This window comes from Bactrocera oleae, chromosome 4 (assembly GCF_042242935.1).
Source record: "Bactrocera oleae isolate idBacOlea1 chromosome 4, idBacOlea1, whole genome shotgun sequence".
NCBI lineage: Eukaryota > Metazoa > Arthropoda > Insecta > Diptera > Tephritidae > Bactrocera > Bactrocera oleae.
The window spans coordinates 23,221,831-23,234,354 of NC_091538.1; the positions used below are offsets into that span (position 1 = coordinate 23,221,831).

The window sequence follows — 12,524 nt, forward strand, 5'->3', positions numbered from 1 at the left end:
AGAAAAAGTTAAGCATTATTAAATTTAGCAACAACCCGTTAAATAGGAGATTTTTTTTTTAGTAGATATCAAAAATAAAACAAAATTACGCATAATAAAACTATTGAACTAAATTTCAATCAAAGATAAATTATTCCTATTTCATCGGACACCATCATTTGCCCTCATATCTGTTGATGTGCTCATATGTATGTTTGTAATAACAAGTTTCGTTTTTAGTGTGCAAGTTTAAATGTTTATACACATGTATCAGCATACATATGTTGCACGTGTGAAATATTTGTTTTTTGAAACTATGCAAATTTCGAAAACTGAAAGAATATGTACAAAAATCTTGAATTGAAAAACAGTGCAATTCTATAAAATATTTTTATTATATTATTAGGTAGGTTCGTTTATATAAAAATGAGCAAAGATAATATCAAAATGTTTAATTATTATTAATATTAAATAGCTTTGTTAAATTTCGTAATATTCATACAACTTTGGATGTTTTACGCACAATCTAGCCATATGATACTTTGATAATTGGAAGGTTGCTTCATTTCCTTCGCCAGCAATTTAGGCTTTGATTAAATGTACGTACATTGACATTTAAACATTTTTACTTTATTCTCGTTTTGAGATGTTATTGTTAATTAAGTACAGCAATACAAGTTCGCCATTCAAAATTATGAAAATATGTAGGAACAGATTACCTAGTCATATCAAAATTTATTTCTTAGCTGTGGAATGATATTCATGTATATATTATATATAGGTATAATACATATATAGGTGTATATAAGCAGAAAAGTGTATCCCGATTAAAAACGATAGTTTTTACATATTTATACGTAACTGCATGTAAGCATGTATCAATTATACACACGATTAACTGAAAAAATTATCACCATACATTAAACCAAAACCCAACTCCCTAGCGATTACTAGATGACTGAAACAAACCTTAGACACATAAATGTACTTATATAACTACACATGTAATGTTGTTTATTTAAATGTTTCTTTGTCATTAAATTATTATGTTTATTACTAAGTAAAAGGTGAAATTATTGAGCTACAAACAGATTTATGTATTGAAAGGATTGCCTTAAGTATAGTGAGTCTTCATCTGTTGCATTAAAATAAAAGCTATCGCGAAATAATATGAATTTATCATATTGTCGAAAGATATGGTGCAAAAAACTGTGATAAGGGTGTGCATATACATAAGTGGACACAGAATCGATTTCCAGTCGCATATTCGGTTATGTTTATAACGATAGTTACTAAGTATTTTTTTAATATTTATAAACGCGGTCTTATTTCAGCATGCAATAAAATAAATTAGTTACTATCGAACGAGTTAATAGACATATAATTGGCATACAATTTTAATAGGTATAACTTCTCAATGTTACTAGCAACGTAACAACGCAAGTGCTTAATATTTTCATCCCGAATTAACAGAAAATTATTGTATTTAAAATTAAGATTGTCTGTTATAATAACTTTTGTTTTCAGCCCTACTACCATACATGCTGTAATAAAATCGGTTTATCCGTAACTCACGAAATTCTAAAGGAATAGGTATAGCATTTACAATCGACATAACAAATTATTACTGTTATATTGAAGCGAGTATTCTAACGTTTCTTCAAAATTTAATTTTTATTACAATTATATAAAGAATGGCATAGAGTTGTGCATTGATTGCGGCAAATTTTGTCAGACGCACATCAAAAGTAGAGAAGAAGCTCATTAAAATACATGTAAATATAAAATTTAGCTAAAGTCATTTGGTTATAAAAAATAATTATATAAGTACATAAACGACACATTTTGGTAAAACTTTTGCTTGAATAAAAATTTTAAAATATTATTTTCATGAGTAAAATATGTACTCTTTCGACCAAATTGATGTAAGCAAATGGGAAAAATTAGTGATGACACTAAACATAAATCAATATGCGACTAACACCATATACATATGCACATATAATGATGAACTCATATTAAATATACACAAAAGAAAACGTACCTATACAAGTAATATTGAACTCACACTTGAGCAATTCAAGCGAAGTGTAACTAGTTATATTCATATTGATTTATATAATAGAGTGAATATAGAATTTTAGCCTTAATAATATTTAGTCTAATTTAAAATATCGCTCCATGGAGACAAATCCATTCAGATTTGACATTTTTTTTTTTATTAATATACATATGTAGGTATATAAATTTGTGTATGAAATTACTTTAAAATTATTTGCTCTAAGGAACGATATTTATATTGCCATGTAAAATTAGTATAACATATATATAATATTTAGTATCAAGATGTTTAACTATAGCGATTTTAGAAATCATAATTTTTTCCATTTAAATGCTACATTTATTTGCAAATAGATTTTTTCAATCAATCGTTACTGAAAAGTGTAAAAAATCCTTAGAATTTAAAAGCTGTTTAATCAGATTTTTATTTGCATTAAGCAAATACGTACATATGAATAGTGTTCATATAAAAAAGCTCAGCAAAGTTTGTGAATTATGTTATATTGATAGCAAAACGTTTTGTGTTTAAGGCAAATACAAATCCAACACCTTGCAATATTCATTTACGAAGTAGCCCTTCAATTGCAAAAATAATTAAGGAAAATTTATTTAATTTTAAGCAATGAAATTGCACAAGTCTTACAAAATGTATTTTTTTCACAAACATGTGAATGGCGCAGCTGTTAAGCACTTTATTAATGAATATTACTAGCCTCTTTCAACTTCTTGCGTTGTTTCGCCTTATTTGTATTTTGTTGATATGTTAAGTTCATAAAAAGGATTAGAAATTCACGCGGTAATATTAATAAATTAACAGAGATTGAGATGCCAAGAATTAATCGTTTTTTAGATAAATACATATATAATATTACCCAGATAAACTTTACACATCGGATGTAATTTGTATTTAAGATATTCCAGTCTAATATATCTAAACCAAATTGCAGTTCAAAACAACACAATTGTTTTCTTATTTCTATGAACTCTTACTAGGTAAGTACTCGTATATATGGAAGTATATGATTTAAAGTGGATATGTAGATATGTATAACTGGTTATGTGCCATGTATATATGGTACATACCTATGTTCGATATGGAAAATAGGTTAACATTAAGAGCTTGAGCGTATAGGCTTTTGCCAAAACAGCACCTAATTTTTCCCTCAACTCGTATTAAGCTAATCTTCCATAAGACCGTAGATGCATATTGTACGGAAACAATGTGAATAATTATTTAAATGACAGTATAAAATAATAGTTTTATTGCAATCATACCTTTTAGTCGCCAGCATTTCACATATACTTTTTAAATGTAAAAAAATGTTATTGAAGGGAATTTATACGTGATGCAACCACGTCAATCTTTACATTGGAAGGTAAATACTTAGCCTGGACTAAAATTTTAACCACAAATGAGTGTCGGATTGTTGTTTTTACATGAAAGTACAAGAACTGCCTGGCCGCACAAAACCTTGTACTACTTGATGAAGGATTAATTCGTCCTATTATTAGCATTTTGTGTTTAATTCCAAATCTCAACCTGACTAAATTCCAGGATTATAAAACTGGTATAAACTACCGGCATTGGGAGGGCGTGTAAAAGCCCGTTTAGCGGCAGTCGCAATATTACTTTCATGCTGGAAGGCATTCTCATACGAACGCTTCATGGAATGGGGCATGGTTGGGCCTGCTGTCATTGTTGCGTTGGGCATGACGCCAGCGACTGGAGCTGGTGCACTCGCACCACTCAAACCCGTTGCAGTTGCTGCATATGGATAGCTTTGTGGCAAATAACCGATCGGAAATGGTTGAAAGGAGAATGGGCGCGGCATAAGCACAAACTGATGATGCGTTGCAGCTGTACCCGCAGCAGAAGGGCTAGGGGACGTTACATTAGACGCACCCGGAGCGGACGGATGTTGGAATAGCAAAGGGTTCATAAAATTTGCATACAGTTGTTGCTGTTGTTGTTGATGCTCTGCAGCCACAGCTGCAGCTTGCTGGCGTGCCAACAAATTTTGCTGCGCGATATATTGAGCCTGTTGTTGCGCAATAATCGCAGAGTTAGCTCCCATAGACAACTGAGGCGATGGTAAAGAATAATTAAAAGGATATGCAGTCATAGCAGATGTTTGTACATTGGAAGCGCTTGGTGGAATTTGTAATGTGGAAGTTTGCGAATTTCCTAGTCCACCAAGTGGAACAGCATTTTGTGCAGCTGCAGCAGCAGCAGCGGCTGCGGCGGCAGCATTTGTTTGCACCGTTATGCTTTGATGCTGAGCAGCATTTGATAGTGTACCAACTGCGGTTGTCATAAAGGGAGACAGGCTACCTGCTGTAGCTGTCATAGCTGCCACAGTTTGTGGATTTGTTGATGGCAGCGCAACGTGCTGCTGTTGTGATAGCACAGCTACTGCTGCTGCCATCGGTGGTGATGATTGCAAGGCATGCGTATGCGCATGCGCATGTGTTATATGGGGACTTTGGCCATGAGTGTGAAAGTGGGCATTAGAATGACCCTGATTGTGAGCGTGAGCATGCGTATGAGAACTAATTGCCTGTGCGTTGGACGGCGACGGTTGAGGTAACATACCCGGTGAAAGCAGCGATGACTGCTTAGATGCAGCTGATTGATGGGGATGCGGTGTCGCGGAAATAGGGGATTGTAGACCGCCATTCAGGACCATGTTCATATCATCACCAGAGCACTGGAATACTTCAATATATCGGTACTTTTTACCAAACATCATAAACTGGTTATGCTTGCGTAGTGCACACAAGCGCGCGGACTCCTCTGAATCCATTTGAATGAAAGCCTCACCACTAGGTTGACCCTATTAAAATAAGAATTAACAAAAATTTTAAGCAAAGATAAATTTGTAAGTTTATATAACAATTAAAAAATAATAATCTATTACTTGGGCATTGATAACCATGTGTACTCCTTGGAATATAATATGCTTTGCAAAATCGTCCAAAAAATGTAAAATGTGCTCGACTAAGGCCTCATAAGGTAGGCCACGTAAACGAATGCAGTTCTTTGTGGTTCCTGAAGTAATCAAGTGCTGAAAATTAACCGTAAAAAATTATATTTATATATATAATATATTATACAATTAATAATCGAATTTCAACACGACTAGGTGGTAAGAGTAAAATCTCTCTCTATCAAATTGTTCCAATCTTCGCGTCAAGGATGAACTCAATGTTATACTTATTTTAGTCTTAACTTGTTCAAGAGAGAAAATTATTCCTAATTCTTATCTGACTTCATGGTACTAATAAAGTAATAATAAAAACTCCATGAGAATTTTAAGAGGAGATTGTACTCAGCTCCTTTATGGAACTATTCAAATAAAACTTCTTTTAATTTTTAATTTATTTAAAGTTTTCAGTAAATATTGAGTAGTATGAAATTTATAAACAATAAGAATTATTGATTCATGAACAAAAAATTAAATTGACTTTAAAGAAGTGATACACTTTTACTGGCAATCGAGAAAACTGCCTCACACTTACAAAACTTATGTCGAATTATGTATTGGAGTCGAATTATATCTGATGAACAAATTTTTAATAAGCCTCCGTACCTGAGGTAGCAGCGATAGCGACATTGACGGCAATTGGGAAATAAGTGGCTGTTGTTGATTAGCTTCATAAGTCCTTGGGTCCATAGAACGATTTAAAACTTGTTGAACTTCTGCTGTTGTCGAGCGAAATAGTTCTATATAACGCTGCCCTATTGATTCGCGATGGCGAGAAAGGGCCTTAGGTGCATCCGACTCAATAGAAAATAGCACGAAGGCGTCACCAGTCGCTCGGCCGTCTGGTTTTTTGACAAAGAGCACTCCTTCTACACCATCAAGAACAGTACAAGGGTCCTCCCCAGTGGTAAAAAAATCCAACTGTAAAAAAAGTTAGGCTTTAAGTGTTATGTAATATACAAGGTGCAGTCCAAAGTATACAGGACTTTAAAAAAAAGACAGAACAAATGGTTTTATCGGCAAAATCAATTAATTTTATTCAAAATATATCCATTTGCTTTAATACAGCAAACGGTCCAAAAGCATGTCGAACGAGTGTTTTAGCTCGTTGCCCGGTATGGCCGCCAGTATACCGGTGCAAGCCTTTTGAATGGCCTCCACGTCTGCATAACGCTTTCCTTTCATCGGCAAATGCATTTTTCCGAAAAGGTAAAAGTTGCACGGTGCCATATCAGGTGAATACGGGGAGTGGTTGATTGTTAAAATGTGATTTTTGGTCAAATAATCGGCCAAAAGCGTCGATCGATGAGACGGCGCATTATCGTGTAACAAACGCCAACTTCCATCTTCGCGATATTCGGGCCGAACACGTCGAATACGGCGCACCAAACGCTTCAAAACTCAAAGGTAGAATACCGCATTAACGTTTTGGCCGGGTGGAACAAATTCTTTGTGGACAATACCCTTGGAATCATAAAAACAAATCAGCATTGTCTTCACTTTTGACTTCTCAAGGCACGATTTTTGGGGATTCGGCTCATTTCTCATGTATGTCCTCACGACCACTTTGAAAACGTATAAACCACTCGCGCACTCTGCTACGGGATAGGCAATCATCGCCATAAACTTGTTTCATCAATTGAAACGTTTCGGTAAAAGTTTTACCAATTTTAAAACAAAATTTAATGTTGGCTCTTTGTTCGAAGCAAAAACATACTGACACTTCCAATAGATGAAATGTCATGAAATTTTTACTGGAAGTCGATAAAGGAAAGCAGATTCTAACGCACTAGTCGACATATAGATGGCGCCACTAGATATTACTTTGTTACTTTTTTAATGTTTACTTTGGAATGCACCTTGTACAATACTTTTTTGAGAGTAATTGAATTAAAGTAAACAATTAAATGTAGGGAGACTGGGCTTAAAACCGACTATGTAGACTGTATATTTCATACAGACTGTAGCTTTCATACGGATTGAGTGGGCAGAGTGGGGACCGTTCCGAAAATCTTAGAGCCCTGTTGTGTAAAGTGGCCTGTTTAGGTGTACTAATGTGTACACATGTATTCACGTGAGAAATGCAGCGCTATTTTATTCATGAACGAAGTTCATCGATCTTTCAATATTAACTAATATTCATATTAAATTATTGTGGATATTTATTTACCTTATTTTCATTTCACTTACTACTTGTTTGGCGGTGCAATCATATGGTAGGCCCCGCATTCGTATTATGACTTGTGCACCTTTGGAGAGGAAAGCCTGCGCTTCGTTAGAAGCTCCGCCTGCAATGGCTAAGAAATCTTCGCCAGTGGCGCGATAAACCTCAATGTACCGACTTCCAATATGATGTTTGTGACGTTTTAGTGCCATGTCGCGATGCTCTTGTGATACAAATCGAATAAGAGCTTCACCGTTACGCCGCCCAAGAGGCGATAGGCAAAGAGCAACACCACCCCTGCAAATAAGGAACATAGGTAAAGCCTATTACAATCTATGAATGCATATGCGTTTAATCAAACCTTTTGACCTCTTATCAGTAAGACTAAACGTTAGTTTTATTTAAATGTAATATAATAAGTATATACAGTAGGCTTGCATACATAATAGTTTTCTAAGTCCGCAAAAAGACAGTAGTAAATAACGATTGAACCAGTTTTTAAAGATTCATTTTCCAGTCATACTCTACTAAAATAGACACATTGGTTTCCAATTATAAATTCAAAGCGTATCGGATATGTGGGACTAAAAAAGGTTTTTAATTTAAATTATATTCAAGCTTGATTTATGAATACACTAAGAGGTCGGCTGTGTTTGAACACCGATTTTCTTGCTTGTTTTTAGTTATCTCACTCTTTTGCTTATAAAAAAGGTCAAATGGCATAAGAGACCTTCTAAACATAATCAGTGCATATTTGTATGTAAATATAAAAAATGAACATTAAAAAATATTTTGACTATTATTTTCAAAATATTAGGGGAAAAGCAACGGGTTAATCACACGTTTCATTTATTTTACTTACTTGGCAACGTTCAGACCACGAAAAAATTTAGCTATATCCTGATCACTGCTCTGCCAAGGCAAACCTCGAGCGCGTACAATACAATTACCGTCTATGTCGTCGTCAATTGAGCTGCAAGTAATGTAAACTCAAAATTAAAAATGTAAAGGCTAAATGCGCGTGAGTATTTCGACGATTAGCCAAGTTGTTGGCACCTCAATCAGGTGACCATAATTTTTATAAAGTCGTGGCAGCGGGTATGCTTTATATACATTCACATTACTCCAATTGAGTGTGCGAATGAAACCATAAACAAATGAATGGATTACTTACATCTACATATGCAGCTATATATAAACATATATACAAATAGGGCTTACATAAAAAACAAAATATTCAAAAGTATATTACATTAAAGCTGATCTCAGCTAAATAATTGTATAGTTATGCACATTCGTATGGAATTTATTTCAAATTAATAACTTTTTCGCAGGTTTTCGTCAACTACTTATAAGCAGCTGGAAGCTGATGAGGGTAGTATGCACAAAAAATCATGTTGAAGTTTCCACTGTACAACTAATTCTAAAAAGTTCTTTCACCGTGATGCTTTTAAAATCTTTAATTCATTATATAAAATTTTGGTGTTATCTTAATTTTTTTTCGATAATCTGATTTATGTTAATATTCACTTTTTCGTTTTCATATTATACATATGTATACATTCTCTTTTTTGTTGCGATAACGATCGATGGGTTTCAACCGAATTATTCGAATAAATATTGGAATTGTGTATGTATATATACGCATGTTTTTACAAAAAAGAAAATTGTAACAATGCACATTCAGAAAATAAATGTATAAAATATTTACGTACATTCATATATAATATTGTGTCGTGATGTTCGGACCACACGATGATGGTGGATTACTGGATAAGCCTTAGACAAGCAAACAATTTGATCAGATTAGACGATGTGATCACTTTGACTCGAACGTAGACAACGCGCAGCCTTATTGCTGTTGTATTGAAACTGCGACTACTTCGAAATTTTTAAAGACATCGATTTTATGTTATGCAGTAAGCAGCTTGGGAGAAAAGTTTGAGAGTTGAGTAAGAATTGAGTCATTTCTCGTCAGTGTGAGTTGAGCAAAATGTGTTAAAGGCGTATTTGAGCAACATATTTTAAGAAATCAAACTTCTTCCGTTAAAGTAATACTCATTAAAAACTTTTGAATTTAAAATTTATTTTAAAGAGGCCGCAGGAAGTGAATCTTCAAATATGGTATATGTACATAGTTTATATGGTACATAGTTATGTATATATATCTATAAATGTATTGATGAAAAAAAATAATAAAAAACATATTTAACAGGGAAATACTTTCAAGTGTTGGCAAAATTTTACAATAAAAAATTTTGCAAATTAATATTCACCAAAACTGTAAATAGATTAAACAAGAAAAAACGTTAACTTCGGTTGCGCCGAAGCTATAATACCCTTCACAAATACAAAGGCCTCTTACAAGAACTTGATTCCGAACGTTCAATTTGTATGGCAGCTATATGATATAGTGATCTGATCTGACCAATTTCTGTGGAGAATAATTTGTTGTCTTAAGCAATAACTCGTGTCTAATTTCGTGAAGATACCTCGTCAAATAAAAAAATTTTCCATTCAAGCACTTTACTCCGATCGTTCAGTTAATATGGCAGCTATATGCTATAGTCATCCGATCTATATAATTTCTTCGAGGATTGGATAATTGCCATAAATAATAATACACGCCAAATTTCATGAAGATACCTCGTCAAATGAAAGAGTTTTCCATACAAACACTTGGTTCCGATTGTTCAGTTTGTATGGCAGCTATATGCTATAGCAGCTTCTTTGTTAGAAAAGGACAGGTGCAAAATTTCAGATCGATAGCATAAAAACTGAGGGACTAGTTTGTATATATACAGACAGACGGACAGACAGACAGACGGACAGACAGACAGACGGACAGACAGACAGACGGACATAGCTAAATCAACTCAGCTCATCATGCTGATCATTTATGTATATATTTTATAGGGTCTCCGACGTTTCCTTCTGGGTGTTATAAACTTCGTGGCAAACTTAATATACCCTGTTCAGGGTATAATCACATTTAGTATCTTCACGTTATGTTAAAAAACATGTTTATTCAATTTCATTAAAATATAACTCATATTTACCATCATAAACCGTTTAAAGTCAGCTAGAAAGTCGGAAAACACTATTTCGGGAATTTGGGGCTAGGGGAAAGTCTGGACTGATTGCATCAACTTTGACATTACTCAAATATACTCAAGGTGCAGTTTCCATGCAATTTTATGAAGATAACTCACACATTAACTGAATAACGAATATCATTATACCTATGTATCACATTTAGTATCTTCACGTTATGTTAAAAAACATGTTTATTCAATTTCATTAAAATATAACTCATATTTACCATCATAAACCGTTTAAAGTCAGCTAGAAAGTCGGAAAACACTATTTCGGGAATTTGGGGCTAGGGGAAAGTCTGGACTGATTGCATCAACTTTGACATTACTCAAATATACTCAAGGTGCAGTTTCCATGCAATTTTATGAAGATAACTCACACATTAACTGAATAACGAATATCATTATACCTATGTAGTATATGTTACTGGAGTAATTCATGGGCCAATTTCACACATTTACGGCATTAAACTACAAGTATAGTAGATCCAATACTATCATGTACGTTCACTTAATTTTGCTTATATTAACCGATATATATATAATAGAAAGCCAACTGGAAGGTTGGAATTATTACATTCGGTATATAGGGGCAATGTTTAGTATTTGATGTAAAATTAAAGTGTGATTTCAGCATTTTCATACAGTCTGTGAACGTGCTAAAAAGATATGTCCTCATCAAGGTTTTTTGATAAAGCCTTATTGATTTATGGGATATCTATATTGAGCCCATTATGATGCGAGGCCAAGCATACTTTTTGAAAATTTTCAAACCACAAATGCTCCTCCATACTGCGATTACCAGCACCAGATAGCAGTTTTTTTTGTCATAATTTGGATTTTAGTTAAAGCATTTTATAGGTTTTCGATTATAAGCGCTTTGTGAGCATCGCAGTGATCAGATTTCGTGCATCTTCAATACGAATCTTATTAATTTGATAGGAAACACACGATCTAAGTATCTTAATTTTTACCCAAGTTATTGCGAATGAACCGACAGACAGTCACCCGGAATAAAAATCAGTCCCTCATGCTGATCAATTATATATATACATAACTTTATATCTATCTCGATTAGTTTTAGGTGTTCAATAGAACCGTTAAGTGACCAAACCATTATCCTCTGTTGCAACATGACGCGAGAGTATAAAAATGGTGACCATGTCAAATTGTTATTGCAGTAACGACATAAAACATATATAATATAATTCGTATACATATTTAGTGATGAAGAATACACTTTTGATATTAGTTCATTAAAATATATTTTTAATATGAGTTGATCACCAAAATCTGATTTGATCTATCTGCCTTTATGTTAACTGAATAATTCATCTTAACGAGATATATACATTAATACAATTTGTATAAATTATGATATTTGGTAGTGGTAAATGCATAAGTTTGATCAATATAGCACCAAATTAAAATTATTGTATTGATTAGAAGTGATACTACCTTGGAAATTATAAATATGTATACCATATATTCTAAAAAACATACTGCGGTTTAATTTATTCCATTTTCTAAAAGGCAAAATCAGGATAAAAAACAGATATTGAACATGTATCATTTACTAATATATAAATATCTTTTAATTTATAACACTTCAATAAAAAATCTAAACACTCAAAGAAAGTTTTATATTAAACTGGAAATTACCAAACATTTATATAAATATTCTTACCAAATTCCAGGTTCCAGAACAAGGGTTACTATTTCATTTGCTCTAAATTTGTGTCCTATAAAACATACAAAGTTATATATGTATACCAGTGATGCGAAAATAATAATCGTACCTCCTTTCAGCATTACTTGTATCACCGACACCATTTCGCGAGATTCTTTAACATAGAATTCCTGTTCTTCACTAGTGGTAATATTTAATTCTAATAAAATAAAATGTTGGTTTCAATAGCTTTCAATTATAATATATAATAAGTAACCTTTCATCATTTCTCCGATACTCTGAGGAGCCGCAGCTGTTGGTATTTGGAGTATTTTTTTTATATCCTTTACGGGAACCAAAGCGCGTGATAAGTCACCCGACTTGTACTTGAGAAATTCTTTACGAAGATCACAAAAGCGGTTGTAATAGTTCGGTAGCCGGATATTTTTGGCGCAGGCTTCGCGATGAAGACACTGGCGTAAGGGAAGTTGCCCGTCAGTAATGAAATTGATACTATCGATATCATCGCCATATAATGTCAAAGAGCGTAAATATTCATCAAACTGTTGGAT

At 33.4% G+C, this 12,524-nt stretch overlaps 1 protein-coding gene across 7 annotated transcripts in view; it reads right to left on the reverse strand.

Moving 5' to 3' along the window:
• fus (epithelial splicing regulatory protein fusilli) overlaps positions 1–12,524 on the reverse strand; it is a 36,455-nt gene that overhangs the window by 4,714 nt on the left and 19,217 nt on the right. For 6 of the 7 annotated variants that reach the window (XM_014238661.3, XM_014238659.3, XM_036369130.2 and 3 more), the window contains exons 4-11: positions 12,230–12,515; positions 12,083–12,172; positions 11,971–12,025; positions 8,051–8,161; positions 7,215–7,485; positions 5,631–5,945; positions 4,959–5,105; positions 356–4,874 (exon numbers count right to left, since the gene is read on the reverse strand). In XM_014238661.3, the coding sequence (XP_014094136.2) occupies positions 3,585–4,874; positions 4,959–5,105; positions 5,631–5,945; positions 7,215–7,485; positions 8,051–8,161; positions 11,971–12,025; positions 12,083–12,172; positions 12,230–12,515 (2,565 nt within the window). In that variant the 3' untranslated portion in view covers positions 356–3,584. Of the gene's footprint in view, positions 1–355; positions 4,875–4,958; positions 5,106–5,630; positions 5,946–7,214; positions 7,486–8,050; positions 8,162–11,970; positions 12,026–12,082; positions 12,173–12,229; positions 12,516–12,524 lie in introns of those variants that run through there. The other variant, XM_036369137.2, reaches the window with a different exon arrangement.